This window comes from Sycon ciliatum, chromosome 6 (assembly GCF_964019385.1).
Source record: "Sycon ciliatum chromosome 6, ocSycCili1.1, whole genome shotgun sequence".
Taxonomy (NCBI): domain Eukaryota; kingdom Metazoa; phylum Porifera; class Calcarea; order Leucosolenida; family Sycettidae; genus Sycon; species Sycon ciliatum.
The window spans coordinates 21488937-21503574 of NC_088648.1; the positions used below are offsets into that span (position 1 = coordinate 21488937).

At 48.7% G+C, this 14638-nt stretch overlaps 2 protein-coding genes across 3 annotated transcripts in view; one reads left to right on the plus strand and one right to left on the minus strand.

The window, feature by feature from the left end:
• LOC135819672 (uncharacterized) overlaps nucleotides 1-14638 on the minus strand; it is a 72754-nt gene that overhangs the window by 7544 nt on the left and 50572 nt on the right. Inside the window, exon 1 of one of the 2 annotated variants that reach the window (XR_010553951.1) lies at nucleotides 1363-1493. The exons of the other annotated variant lie outside the window; for it this stretch is intronic. The gene's annotated coding sequence lies outside the window, so the exon portion shown is untranslated. Of the gene's footprint in view, nucleotides 1-1362; nucleotides 1494-14638 lie in introns of those variants that run through there. 2 annotated transcript variants of the gene reach the window in all.
• Nucleotides 4848-14638, plus strand: part of LOC135819662 (uncharacterized) — a 223066-nt gene continuing 213275 nt past the window's right edge. Inside the window, exons 1-6 of the mRNA XM_065332911.1 lie at nucleotides 4848-5112; nucleotides 7084-7396; nucleotides 7677-8503; nucleotides 11888-12200; nucleotides 12767-12982; nucleotides 13480-13602. Coding sequence (XP_065188983.1) covers nucleotides 5095-5112; nucleotides 7084-7396; nucleotides 7677-8503; nucleotides 11888-12200; nucleotides 12767-12982; nucleotides 13480-13602 — 1810 coding nt within the window. The 5' untranslated portion in view covers nucleotides 4848-5094. The remainder of the gene's footprint in view (nucleotides 5113-7083; nucleotides 7397-7676; nucleotides 8504-11887; nucleotides 12201-12766; nucleotides 12983-13479; nucleotides 13603-14638) is intronic.

Below are 14638 nucleotides of genomic sequence, written 5' to 3' on the forward strand. Positions count from 1 at the left end.
TCACCCACTCTCTTCACTTTGACCGGAGTTTCCTCTGAGTCCTGAGATGTTGCAATACCGTATTTTCCCGAATATAAGTCGACCTTCTGTGTGCCAGAAATTTCGTCAAAAGCTGGGGTTGGACTTACAAACGGAACTCGACTTACATACGGACATCTGGCACAACAAATGAAATGACTGGAGTGTCCGTACAAAAATGCACTAACGTACGAACCATGTGAACATTGAATGACACTGGTTTTGTTCAGATTTTTCAGATTTTGTCTTACTGGCATGATAATTATGATCTCTTCTCGCAGAGAATTCATCATTTTTTATGTGTGGGTGTCATAGAGCTATAAAAACTTTTTTTCATGAAATTGACTCCTGGATTTGGGGTGGTCGACTTATATTCGAAGTCGACTTATATTCGGGAAAATACGGTAAATAAAATTGATACAGTACGACCTGCCCTCAAAGTTTTTTGTTTTGTTTCTGGTTTCTCATTTGTCATGAAGATGGATGCTAATGTACTGGGAGAATTTCCAACATAATCTGCTGTGAGAGATGACGATGAAGTAGAGCAGGTCTCGGCATTCTTCCCGGTATTGAAGTATAATTCCAGTCCCTTTGCGGATGTGCTGGAGTTTCCCTGGCACCAGCACATGCACTGTTCCCCAATCCTATTTATGTTTTAGTCTCGCCCACTCTCTCCATGGTAGATGTACTGCGCGGTCCACAGTCCATTCAGAAAAAGACGAGCGCTGGCTCTGGAGAGTTCCGTGTTTGGCGATTTTTCATGATTTTGTGGTACAGTGTGCAGTGCCGCGAGATTCGAAACTTGAAAAAAGGGTCCAAAAAGGTGCCTCAACTGTGGTTCGAACCACGAATATACTGTTATGCATGTGCAGTGAACGGCCTGGATTTTCATGGTTTTTCCCAATTCAGTGCTTTGGGGGCAAAACCTGGCTGAACTTCTATTCTCGTTATGGCTTGCTCTTCGGAGAAATAGACTTCAAAAACACAATTGGAAGCGCATTCCATGGGGTTTGTCAAATAACTTGTGACAAAACTCAAAATTTGACCCATTTATGGCCAAAAGCTAGGAGATCATATTTTTTCTGAATGGACTATTGTACTGTCTGTATTGTAGGAAACCATGGGTGCAGCTGAGCAACTGTTTCCCAGGACCGCGCACTGGCGACACCAGTGGACACTGCGGGCACTGGGTGCACCACCCAACGTTAGATACATTTCGTCTTCGTGACCTCCTTCAATCTCCTTTCCTGCCATGCAAGAACTGTATCCTCCTCAATCGCATGCAAGTGAATTACTTCAATGGGGGACGGGGAGGAATGAGTTGTGCAAGCCGAGGTCTCTTACCGTCTTCGACTTCCTCGTTCCAGACTATTCCTCGTTTCATGTTCTTGGACCGTGGTGCCGTCACGCGTCACGGTCGCCGCTCGTCGTTTCGGTGCTGTAGCAGCCGCCAGGGCCATACCGCGTCGGCGGCTCGGCGCACTACACCAATGACATAATTTTTCCCATATTTTCTTTTAATCTGTGTCACCTTTCCAAGTTTTCCCATACGTAGATCTACCTGGGTTACTTGGACCTCATTCGCTTCCTTGTCATTAGACATGTATGTATAATGTATGTACACTGTTGTGTGGCAGAAATCCAAGAGAGCTAGTCCGTGACCATGGTGACACACTACTCAGTACTGTCACTAGTCAGAACAACAGATGGCTTGATCAGTGACTGACCAAGCCATCTGTTGTTCTGACTAGTGAGTAGTGTATGGTATACTGTTCAGTCCGTTCGTTTTGCGAACTCCAAACTGGCCCCCAACCCCAACATGTCTGTGTGGACATCCAGGCCAGTTCTGCGGATAGAGGTTGTATGACCGGTATACAGGCATGTCATCCACAAAACGTAACACGGACCCGTAGATCTACCTGTCTACCCAGCCGTACCCGGACCCGGCCAGGGCCACCGGTCACCCTCACGCACTGCTGTTGCTGCTGCGGTAGATCTACGCGGTAGCTAGCTCACCTCGGCGAAACGTGCACCATTTCCACACTGGAGCTTCGAGGTGAAATATTTTCACTGCAGCGCTAGCTGTAGTTTCTTCAGTTTTTCATGCTACAGCCAGTACAGGCAGCCTGTAGACGAGTTGTAGTAGGCAGCGAGGTGGTGTTACAGTTAGTTTAGCCGTCTGCTGCTTCGTGTCGAAGTTTGTTTGGGTGCAGGCTGTGTAAGAATCTGTTTGTTGGCCAAAGGGTTTCATCGAAGTTTCCTTGTGGCTCGGAGGCTCCATTCGACTGCTCCATACCGTCACGACGTAGAGAACCGGTACAGCCTATGATCCGCCCACGACGTTCAAAGTCGTGTCCAGGATTCAAGCAAACCGTGACTCCTGGCTGCAGGAGCGCTCGCCACTGGACGTTCATCGTCCCCGTTTGTCATGGTGTTCCAGTGATTCTGGGTAAGTGGTTGGCCAGTGTTGTTCGGTTCTTGGGGATTGTTGTTCGTTCTTGTTTCCTGAAGTGGCCGCAGAGCACCGGTAACGGGTATGCATGGCTCATACTCCTTTGAGCGTCTCAACAACTCAATGACTATTTTGCTTGTGTACTGCGATTGGGAGTAAAGTACGGTGAATAGGTGTGGGTTCTCTTCACTCGGTGAGTGCGTTCGATTACACACTTGAATCGATTTATGAATCGATTCAAGCGCATTCAAGTCGTTCGATTTCATGTCATGAGCATTGGAATCGATTCGGAATCCATTCACTCTATTCACATGGGGTGATGTGAATAGCGCGAATCGATTCGCGAATCGATTCATGAATCGATTCGCGTGCATAATCGAACGCACTCAGTAGAGTGGAGTCGAGCCAGCTGCAGTTCCGGGGGGGGGGGGGGGGGGGGGGGGGGGCCGAAAGGCTGGCTCACTCCCCTTTCCATGTCCACGACAGTACATCATATTAAAAGTCTTACAAGAACTCCGTCAACAGAGAAACGTTGACTACTGGTCAGAGTGTTTCTATGCATGGCGTGCGTGGAATATATGGACTGTTACTTCGAAGTATATGTACCAGTACAGTGGCGGTCAAAGAAATGCGACCCGCGAATCAAAAGCAGCTCCGCATTTCTATTTCACCGTGCATGGTCGAATAACCCATCCGGGAGGGCCAGAGCTCCTGGTTCGGACTCCCCGATACACGTTGCAATGCAAATGGAGTGAAGCTTCCTTGTAAATTTGCTGAGCGGAGGGCTCGACATGCTTCTCGTACTCTGGACGCGCGTTCTCGACGTTGAGAGCAGCCAATTTCCTCAAGTTGATGTCATAATATGATGTAATGTGCGCGGATTATCAGACATATCCTGGACCTTAGCTAGTACAAAATAGCACAAGGAAAAATGTTCGATGGTTTGATAAGCTGTACAAACGCCGTATATCAGTCTGGCCAGAGGAGCATTGCATCAAAAGAATGCTGTCAACTTGAAATTCTGTTGGGACAAAACTGTATGCGTGAGCTGCCTACTCTTGGGGGTGATGCACTCTTGTCAATGCTCAGTGCACGCTCTTGGAACCATGCCTCCACTGAAACAAAAGTGTGAAACACTTCTAAAATTTTAGGGTTTCTTTGGAATCTGCAGGCAGGCATAGTGGGATGGTCTAAGACCATGATTGAGAAACAGAGGGCACCAGGTTCAAGTCCTGCTTGGAAGTCTGATCTACTCACGTCCCACCGCTTAGGAACTGCATCTGCGCCTTGATCCAAGAGGGTAGTGGCGTTCCTGCGGATACGGAAAACCGGGCATTTGGCCGAGTCTCACGCGAACCGTGATTTTTTTGAATCTGCACCCGCTGAAAACATTCTGAAGAATGTTATCCATTTCTACATCACTCATGATGTGCCACGTCTATTTTGGTGTGGTTTATTGTGTGTACATGTACAACAGATGGTGACTGACGTCCGTGACTTTTGTTGTTGTCGCAGTCATGGCTGCAGCTGCAGAGGTATGAATTGTCCACACGTCATTGCTTTGCCAAATTCTGAAAATGTTGTCTCAAAGACATCTTACAGTGTGCACACACATACACACATGTTTGCATGCGCACATACACTCGCAATCACACGCACGTGCACACACACACATACACACATGTTTGCATGCGCACATACACTTGCAATCACACGCACGTGCACACACACACACACACACATATGCACACACACACACACACACACACACACACATGTTTGCATGCGCACGTACACTTGCAATCACACGCACGTGCACACACACACATACACACATGTTTGCATGCACACGCACACTCGCACACTCGCACTGCACACATACACACCTTCCTTCCTTCCTTCTTCTCCACTGCCATGACTGGCTAAGTGGCCCCATACGGGGCAGCTCTTGGATTAGCGCTGTCTCCGGGAAGCGGCACCAGGACCCGACGACCGACGTGACGGCGCATTCCCACGGGTTATAATTGCTATTGAACGCCGCGATGTACAACGATGCCGTGCGATATCCTGACGGCGGCGGAAACTGCGGTTGCACACACCGCAAAGCAGAGGCTTGTCGACAGGCTCTTGACGGGCAAGTACAATACGATCCACCCCATCAAGGCACTGAGACCTCCACTCACGGCGATTACTTGCCAAAAAAAACGACGAGCAGGCTCATCCCCAGTCGGTGTTGGGCGACCACTTGTCAAAACTAAGCAATCTCCGACAGTATATTGATGAGAGCCAAACCAAAGCGTCTCCTGGAGGCCAACGATGTCCACTCCATACTTCAAGTCCTGCTTGGAAGTCTGATCTACTCACGTCCCACCGCTTAGGAACTGCATCTGCGCCTTGATCCAAGAGGGTAGTGGCGTTCCTGCGGATACGGAAAACCGGGCATTTGGCCGAGTCTCACGCGAACCGTGATTTTTTTGAATCTGCACCCGCTGAAAACATTCTGAAGAATGTTATCCATTTCTACATCACTCATGATGTGCCACGTCTATTTTGGTGTGGTTTATTGTGTGTACATGTACAACAGATGGTGACTGACGTCCGTGACTTTTGTTGTTGTCGCAGTCATGGCTGCAGCTGCAGAGGTATGAATTGTCCACACGTCATTGCTTTGCCAAATTCTGAAAATGTTGTCTCAAAGACATCTTACAGTGTGCACACACATACACACATGTTTGCATGCGCACATACACTCGCAATCACACGCACGTGCACACACACACACATACACACATGTTTGCATGCGCACATACACTTGCAATCACACGCACGTGCACACACACACACACACACATATGCACACACACACACACACACACACACACACACATGTTTGCATGCGCACGTACACTTGCAATCACACGCACGTGCACACACACACATACACACATGTTTGCATGCACACGCACACTCGCACACTCGCACTGCACACATACACACCTTCCTTCCTTCCTTCTTCTCCACTGCCATGACTGGCTAAGTGGCCCCATACGGGGCAGCTCTTGGATTAGCGCTGTCTCCGGGAAGCGGCACCAGGACCCGACGACCGACGTGACGGCGCATTCCCACGGGTTATAATTGCTATTGAACGCCGCGATGTACAACGATGCCGTGCGATATCCTGACGGCGGCGGAAACTGCGGTTGCACACACCGCAAAGCAGAGGCTTGTCGACAGGCTCTTGACGGGCAAATACAATACGATCCACCCCATCAAGGCACTGAGACCTCCACTCACGGCGATTACTTGCCAAAAAAAACGACGAGCAGGCTCATCCCCAGTCGGTGTTGGGCGACCACTTGTCAAAACTAAGCAATCTCCGACAGTATATTGATGAGAGCCAAACCAAAGCGTCTCCTGGAGGCCAACGATGTCCACTCCATACTTCCCGAGCTGACGACACACAAGGTCAATTTTTCTCTCCTCGCGAATATTCGAACAAACTTTCCTTGATTTTTTTGCTTTGGACGCCGTATTCAAATTTCCGTCAGTGTCGACAAGAGTCCTGACGTTCCACGTTCCCAGAGACAGAACAACCTTTCGAGCCGCTGGTGCACGCGAGTGAAAAGACTCTGGGCGAGGGTTTGCAAGACCTCTACACCCAGGCGAAAGAGGGTCAGCGCGAGTGGCCACATCCGAAGTGGCCATGTCGTCAACGCTGAATTTTCCTCCTCCGCGGCAGCAAGATGAAGACTGCCTTGTCTAACACCGCGTCACTAAGTGTTTTCTACTCACCAGGGCTGGCCCTGGCAGAAGCCAGGAGCCAGCCCGTGGCCCTAAACTCACTACGAAGAAAGAAGAGTTCGGAGCTCCAAAAACTGCTTCCTCCTCTCTCAAGAGAACTCAAGAGAACATACACACATACACACACACATACACACACACACACACACACACACACACACACACATATGTACCCGCTCCATGCTATCATTGGACTGTTAAAACTTGTGCCAATACGTGTACAGGGCCATCTGGTATTCTTGATTATCTTCAGTGAACAGTAATGCTTCAATGTGGCCTACGTCAGCCAACCAGGCCCCTGGAATGGCAGTGGCCAAACGCAAGCAATAAGCCCATATGAATATATCTGCAGCTAGCCAGGGCTGTCTCGTCCCCCGATGAACACTTGATCAACACAGCATAGATCTCTGGCAGTGCTAAAACAAAAACAAACAAAAAACAGAACTTGCATGGCACCATGTATGCTGCTAAGTACTGGTCGTAGCCAGGGAGTTGTAAAATACCGGTATTTTACGACTCCCTGGTCGTACCTTACTGGCAGCTTCTGTGATTCTCAGCTCATGGTATGCTAGCCCTTGGCAGATACTGCTGGCAGATTTTTTATCTTCAGAATTTGGTACTTTATCGGGATGCTTTCATGCATGTTTGGTATGTGCATAAAGAAATGGAGCAGAATTCAAGGCAAGGTGAAGTGCCTGCCATAAGTTTTGTATTGTTCTGCCAATTTCACTGCTTTTCAAGCAGAATCTGCCAATTATTCGAGCATTATCCGCCAAGGTCTACTGTATGCACTCTGTATGTTGTTATTGCAGAACCACGCGGTCAACTCATGGCCATGGTCAAGCCACATGTTCCGCAAGTGGATCCCACGCCTCCAAGCAGCGCTCAGCTGCGATGCAATTCGTGTGGAATGCTGTGCCAAGCGGTTGATCTCCGATGCGCAGAAGAAGGAATTGATGGCGATAAAAGATTCGGCCAAACACAATGACAGACTGCTAGATATGCTGAGCAGGGGTACAGCTGAGACTTTCCACACTTTCTGTAGAATTGTGCGTAGAACCGAACCTAAAGCAAACTTTTCAAAGTTCCTAGATGACATGCAGTCAGTAGATACCTTTGTTGGCGGTAAGTAGAAATTTTATCAGTACATGTACAGACAATACTGCATGTCCTTGAGTTGCTTTGCTACATATCTGTACAGTGCATATTGATGGCACCAACCTGCGTTGAAGTTTTGCAAAGGTGCTTGTCACGGTGTGTGTGTGTGTGTGTGTGTGTGTGTGTGTGTGTGGGTGTGGGTGTGGGTGTGGGTGTGTGTGTATGTGTGTGTGCATGCAAGGAGGCATTTTGCGAGGCTGTGAAATGATTCGGCTATTTCCTGTTCTCTATGTCCTCTCTAACACAGGCAATGAAGGTGAAGCAAATAAAGTAACTCGACGTCAACCAGCCCGGTTCACCGGGAACCCACCACCAACACCTAGCCAAGCAACTCGGTCTCCGCCAGCCATAGCACCCAAACCAAAGTCTGTTGTTAAACCCCAGGCCACTGACGCATCTCCCGCCAAGCCCACCGGCGTCTCTGCAATGATAGCGGCCTTGAATTCAGCCGGTCAGGAAGGGAAATCGGCTGGAAGTCTACCTTTGAAAACCAGTCGAGCCCCCCAGCCTCCTACTCGCCCAAAGCCCGTCACTCCCCACAACACAGCAAGAGCAGTGGAAACTAAGGATCTCACATCAGGTCACAGAGTGCAGCTGGTAGTGACTTCTGATCCTGTGTCTCCTCCACGACCACCGCTCTGTGACCACGCACGACTAGCGGCTGGCGGTAACCAACCAGATGGCACTGAGGCGGCGACATCTGGCCCAGGTGATCCCAAGCCCTCTCCGAAACCTGGACAAGCTGCTCCGTCCAGGTCTGCTAGTGTCTCCACACTAGCATCTAGTTTTGAATCGAATAGGCACGAAACAGTCAGACTGGCCCTAAATCAAGCCCCAAAGCCAAAACATCACCAAACGTTGATAGCCGGTGCCAGGGCATCTAGCTTGGCCAGGAGCCCAGCAATAGCTGGTGGCAAACACCCAGGCGGACATGCTGTGCAGCAAGTCCAGCGGTCAGTGCTGCCAACAGAGAGCTTAACTGCCAAGCCCATTGCTCGATCTCTGACTGGACGCGAGCCGGTTACCAAGAAGGCAACAGGAGATTCAGCAACGCCTCCCCAGCCAAACTCTCTGGTAAGAGACATAATTATAAATGACAGGAGTCACAGTGCGTTATGCTAGAGCTTATAATTATTGTAAGGCAAAACTGAAGTCTGTAGAGAGTGGAGCCTATATCAGACCACACTCCTTGTGAATTTTAGAGGGCAATCGGGATTGGGCACTGCACGTAGCACCGAATCACCTGCGTTTTGATTGGGAGAGGCCGTAGAGATATGAAATTTGATCTTACTATTTCCAATATAAGTAGCAAAGGAGTAGTTTAGCTCACCTGAAAGGGGGCCCGTAGACTGAACTTCAGTGCCCGGATAAATGAGGTATGAGTGTACAGTCCATGCTGTATCATGTGATCAAGGGACTAGTAGTACATAGAGAGACGGCACGGTACATCGTATCACTGCCTCCTGTGGGCTTCGAGCCTGGGCGGTCCCTTACTGTCACCCTTCCAGGGCTCATGACATGAAATCGAACGGCGAGATTCCATTCATGGATCGATTCAAGTGCGTAATGAAATGCACCCACTGTGCCTGCCTGGGTAGCTATGGCAAACATGGGCGCGCGAGCAGCTGCCCAAGCCAGAGTAGCGAAGGGTGTCACAGAAATACGGGGTGCGGGATACCTAGGCAAAGGATGTATGGGGAATGTTTGGGAGATGATGACCTACCTAACACTTGTCTGGGCGCACGTGCGGTCAGCAAGTCAGCAAGTCATTGCTGTGACCCCTGCTACAATAGTGACGGCAGTTGCATCAGCCTTATACATTTGTACCTCGTTTGTCCGGGCGGTCCGGGACCGGACACTACCCGTAATGTTGAACTGTCCGTAACTCCAAATCACATACATTTTGATGGGGAAAGACCACAGATATAGATGCATAATTGTGGTGTCAATAAATCCACCAAAAGTGACAAAAGGGTAGAAGAAGTGTCTCCACTGAAACTCACCCAAAGGGTGTCCGGTAGACCGAAGTGCCCTTAACTACGGGGTCCAGATGACTGACGTAGGAGTGTGTTTTGCCCTTTTGAAAGAGGTCGAGGCATTTCTTCATGATGATAATGCAGTTGAATTACTCGCTGGTGCATTCGTAAGTGGTGAATATCACCAGTCTGATGTTGAAGAGTGACATGAGGTTGTGGTCCAATGGTAGGGAGTTCAGGTCCGGTCGCCGAAAAGCGAAAAATGCAGTCACAGCTCGCCTGTACAAAGTGAATGGGCGCCTCGTGGCAGCAGTTCGGGATGCAATTCGAGGCCCAAGTATCTTCTTCCTCGGCCTTTTCGGCATTGTCGATGCTATTTTTTGGATAGCTGAGGTCATTACCTTTCCAATGGTGCCACACATGCCTTGCTTCCAACAATAATGCCTCCGCGCTTGGCGCGGATGCACTCCGAAGTACTAATTTCGACCAGATGCGTACTCGGCCCCGCGAGGAACACCCGATTTTCGTTTTCAACGGCCTCGAATTAGTCTAAAACAAGAGGATTCTAGAACATTTAGGCTCGCGCTTTATCACGATAGAAGGAAAATGATCACAGAAACCAGCCCACGGCGATTTCCTGGTGGTTGACAAAAAATATCGAGTGAACTGCGCGCACACTGTAGAAGCAGTGACGGTGAAAACGTGTGACTTGTGCAAGCAGGCGCGAACGGCATGCGTGCACACTGCATGCATGCACACATCCTGTATCGCCATGTACGCACCAGATAGTGCAGTGCTGGACGGAAACCACATGGCCCACATACGGACTTGCATTTACTTCTGTGACTAGTTTCACCCCCATTTTCCGATCTTCTATCAACTATAATTCTAGATTGCCTTGGAATTTTGAGTTCAAATTTTCACAGGTTGTTTCTCACATCTTCCCGGTTTCAACAACAAGCGTTTTAAGCGAAACTCGCGAAATTGGTTTTTCAATTGAACTCCCTACCATTGGTAGTAAAAGTTGTGTGACGTGTTGCAGCCTTCTCGGATCATCATCATTCAATTAAGCACCCCGAAGACTACAGCTTGTTAGCAAGTCGTTTTGTCCGTGATTGTCGTCCATGGCAAAACAGCGCTTCCAGTGAATGTTTTGCACAAACCCCTTTCTAGTAAGGGGAGCTCGCTGCGCTTTGGCAGAGGTGCGCAGATTTGATTGGGATGTAGGAAGAAGGGAGCTTCCTCGTACGAAGGGGATATAGGACACAGGGAGCTTCCTCGAACAAACCCCATTCAATTCGGCAGTCAGCAGAGAACAAGAAATGAGATTTCGATGTTGGCAGCCGTACTTTCCCTTTATACTATAAAGCAAGGTGCTGACAACTATTACTTCATATCCGATAACTTTCGTACGAAATATCTCTGCCTGTGAAGAAGAGGTTGACGTTACTCCCGCAATATTTGGGGACTGATTGTGTGCTGCTCCCTATGTGGGAGCTCGCGTTTTTCCTGCCGACTTAAATTCTCACTTGACTGACTCATGACTGCCATCCAGAATTCAAGTCAGCAGGGGAAAAACCAGCTACCACCTAGGGAGCAACACACAGTTCCTATGAGAAAAAATTTAAAAAGGGTTTACTGGGTGTTAGCGGCTGTCGTGATTTCCCTTCGGGGACGGACACGATAATTTACATTTTTTTAATAGGGAAGAGAGAGGATCCTAGTGGAAAATTTTGTGACTCAAAGTGTCATGCAGTAGCAATCATCAGACGACTTGTTTGTCAACTTGTCTGATGATTGCTTCGGCATGAAACTTTGACTAAGAAAGTTGTAGACATCACGCAACTGTATTTTTGAAGAATAGGGGGTTTGTCAACTGACAACCGCTCTATTCAATTACTTTTCACAATCTGTGCCTGCGCTGCATTAAAAATTCTTTGTTGTGATGTTGGAAAAATTAGTGACGTTTCGGGCCAGTCACCCATCGTCAGAGCAATTTCCAAGGGGCGAACCTGGCCTTTTTATAGCGAAAGCAAGCCAGAGCGTATGTATGTCCATGTACAAAAAAATAAACGAAACACACAATGAAACTTTGAGTCAAAATATTTTTCGACTTGGATCCTCTCTCTGCCATACGCAGACGCTCTGCACCCTGCGCACAAAGTACTCTTTAGGCAGCGTGCCACACTTTTTCAAGGGTATTTTATAGTTTATACTGGACTTTCACTGTGTACTGAAACAAATCACACCAGTGAGAAAAGAGTTTTGCACGTCTGAAAGTGTAGTGTAGATGTTCTGCATTAACAAACTGCTTGCCGTAAATCACACATGCAGGTTTCTACCGGCTATTTGCTGCTAGTTTTCTTCTGCAGAGGAAGCGTGCTGGCTATTTGCCTACCGAGGCGGAATTGAACTGCCCGTGTGCCGGTCGGTTCTTAATTTCATGCTCGTGTCGCTGTGTATATGTATGTTGACTTTGCAGAGCCAAGCGGGCAACACATGGCCATGGTCAAGTCGAGTGTTCCGCGAGTGGATCCCACGCCTCCAAGCAACGCTCAGCTGCAGCACAATCCGCATGGAATGCCGGGGAAAAGGTTTGATCTCCGATACGCAGAAGAAGGAATTGATGGCAGTAGACGATTCTGCCAAACACAATGAGCTTCTCCTCGATATGCTGAGCAGGGGTACAGCTGAGACTTTCCACACTTTCTGTAGTATTGTGCGTAGCACCGAACCTGAAGCAAACTTTTCAAAGTTCCTAGATGACATGCAGTCAGTGGATACCTTTGTCGTAGGTAAGTAGAAATTTTATCAGTCAGGTGACTGAGAGACACTCACAGAATTGTATTACATGTACAGCAAGTACTGTTGGATACCATTAGTACTTGGGTGACAATCTGAGAAACGTTCATGTTTGGAAAAGAAGAAGTGAGGACCTTGGTGTTCCAGTCTCAATGCCACCTTGGGCAAACCACTAAACTCCCCTGGGTTCAGCTGACTGTGTTGTGTAATGTGGAACCTACCAGAAGTTGGGCAGGGGAAGTTGGGCAGAGGAAGGTGGTGAGGGGGCGGTGTGTTGGGACGCATTGGGTTGGGATACGTTGGGGTGGGGAACAATAGGCATGGGCTCCGAGTGGAACACAAGATGCCCACATCTCAGAAGGTTTTGGATTCCAAGGACGCATGGAGAGTTGGCCTTTCCCAGGATATCCAAACACCAGCAGCTGTACTGCGTAGCCGTGTCTTGTGGTGTTGTACATTCTGGCTGAAGAAGCTGCAGGCCTTAGCCAAGCATGTTAACAACTGAATTTGTTGTCCTTCTACCGGTATGTTTGGTGGCGCATGCGTGTGTGGTCTTCAGTTTCTCCGGAATGCCAAAAAGACTGCAATAAAGTATTAGACCTGATGAAAGAGTTCTCAGCACCGGAACGTCAACGGGTGGTCCACACTGCCGAGGATGTGGCACGAATGCGCGCGTCACAGACCGTCCTCGACAAGAGAAAGAAACCCATCCACTTACCACAGCCAACCTCGGCTGTGAACGTAGACTTGCTGAGCATGCGGAACATGGGAGAAGGTAGGCGCAGGGCTATGAGAGAGGCTAAACTGCACGTTAAATTTTGATGTGACGTGCAATTCTACGTCAAACGGGTCCTTGACGTGAGCTGCAGGTCTCTCGTGTTGTTTTTCAACGCGCGGGCCAAATAACGCGTCACGGCAAAAATAACATGCAGCTTATCCTCTCTTTTATCTACTGGTGTAGTGTTTGAACCCGGACCTGGAGCCAATGTTATCTTGGAAAAAGAGGACAAAATATGCATTCAATCTACACGTAGCAGTATGTGCATTGTCCCAGTGATTGCATTTTCCCACAGTTGGATACATACGTTAGTGTAGGTTTTACTCTCTCATTGTTCTAGTACATTGCAAGTACTTCGTGTGCACTAAGCCATGACTCGCGTATGAACTTGAGGGCAAGGTGACTTCTACCCAATGTAATAATTATGCTGTCCGCTAGAAATTTCATATTAATTTCAGTTTTTATCGTCCCGGTTCTGCTTTGGTCTTGCTCAGAACAACGGCGAGCAGTATTGACTGAAATCGACCGCTTGGCGTCCAGCGCTAGCATCACTGATGACCGTGAGGCACAGGAATGGCAGTACCAGGGTCAGGTGACACGGGCGGACGGCCAAGTTGGTAAGCAATAGTTCTTACCTGTCTCTAGTGCATCAGCATGATAATTAGTTTGCAGATTGGTATTATTTCACCAACACCATTCCCATCACCCCGCTGGATGATGTGCCAGCTGGTGAAATGCATGGTGCTCTCCCCAGGGCTTTGTGGGTGCCGCATACTCTGTCTTCTCTGTAATGCTGTTCAAAGCAGTCCCTGATACATCGCTGTCTCTCCCACATACATCTCTCCATGAAACAAACAGAGCATTGAGTAGATAACATCCGGCTACATAAACTGGCCGTCACTCGTACCAACATCACTTTCACAACATTCCCCTTTGCCTCCACCTTCTCTTCTCCTTTCTGTACACCTCTCGGGAGGGGTGGGGGTGGGGGGGGGGGGGAGGGAGGGGGACACTCATGACTGGTGAATGAAGACAACACCAGCATATCTTTCAGAGACCTACCAGGCTGAAAAACACCACACGTGTTCTTGTTGTATGGCAATCGTCATGGACCAAACTGCAATCACTGACGAAGAGAAGCTTAAGGATGGGCGTGAATGTATTCTCGGTGCCGCTGGTGGCTTGTCTTGGCATGGGTTCGCTCAAACCTCTACTTCCTCCTCTGAATTGTCTTGTAAAATTGATCTGAACTGGCTTTCACTGTGTTCGGTGTGTCTGCCAATTTCGCCTCTTTCTCGTCTGTCGCAGACATATCGCCAGCTGATATACATAGAGAGTTAAGTAAGCACCCTTGTTTCATCAGCATCGGCACTGAATCTGCAAGGGACAACCGTAGCATTTCAGAGACCAAGCAGTATTTGAAGGATACTGGCTTCATCGACGAGAACACTGTCGTCACAGAGACCACTGGCTATCTGGAGGTGCTAGTGAGCGTGCCTGTGAACATACTGGCCATTCGTGGCAGCAAACGACTGAAGTTTACAGGTCAGCATTCGTATGCTAGCATGATTGCGTGATTGTTTGATAAGGGTGGGTGAGTGGGTGGGTGGGTGAGTGAGTGGGTGAGTGTGTAATGGTGTAATGGTGGGTGTA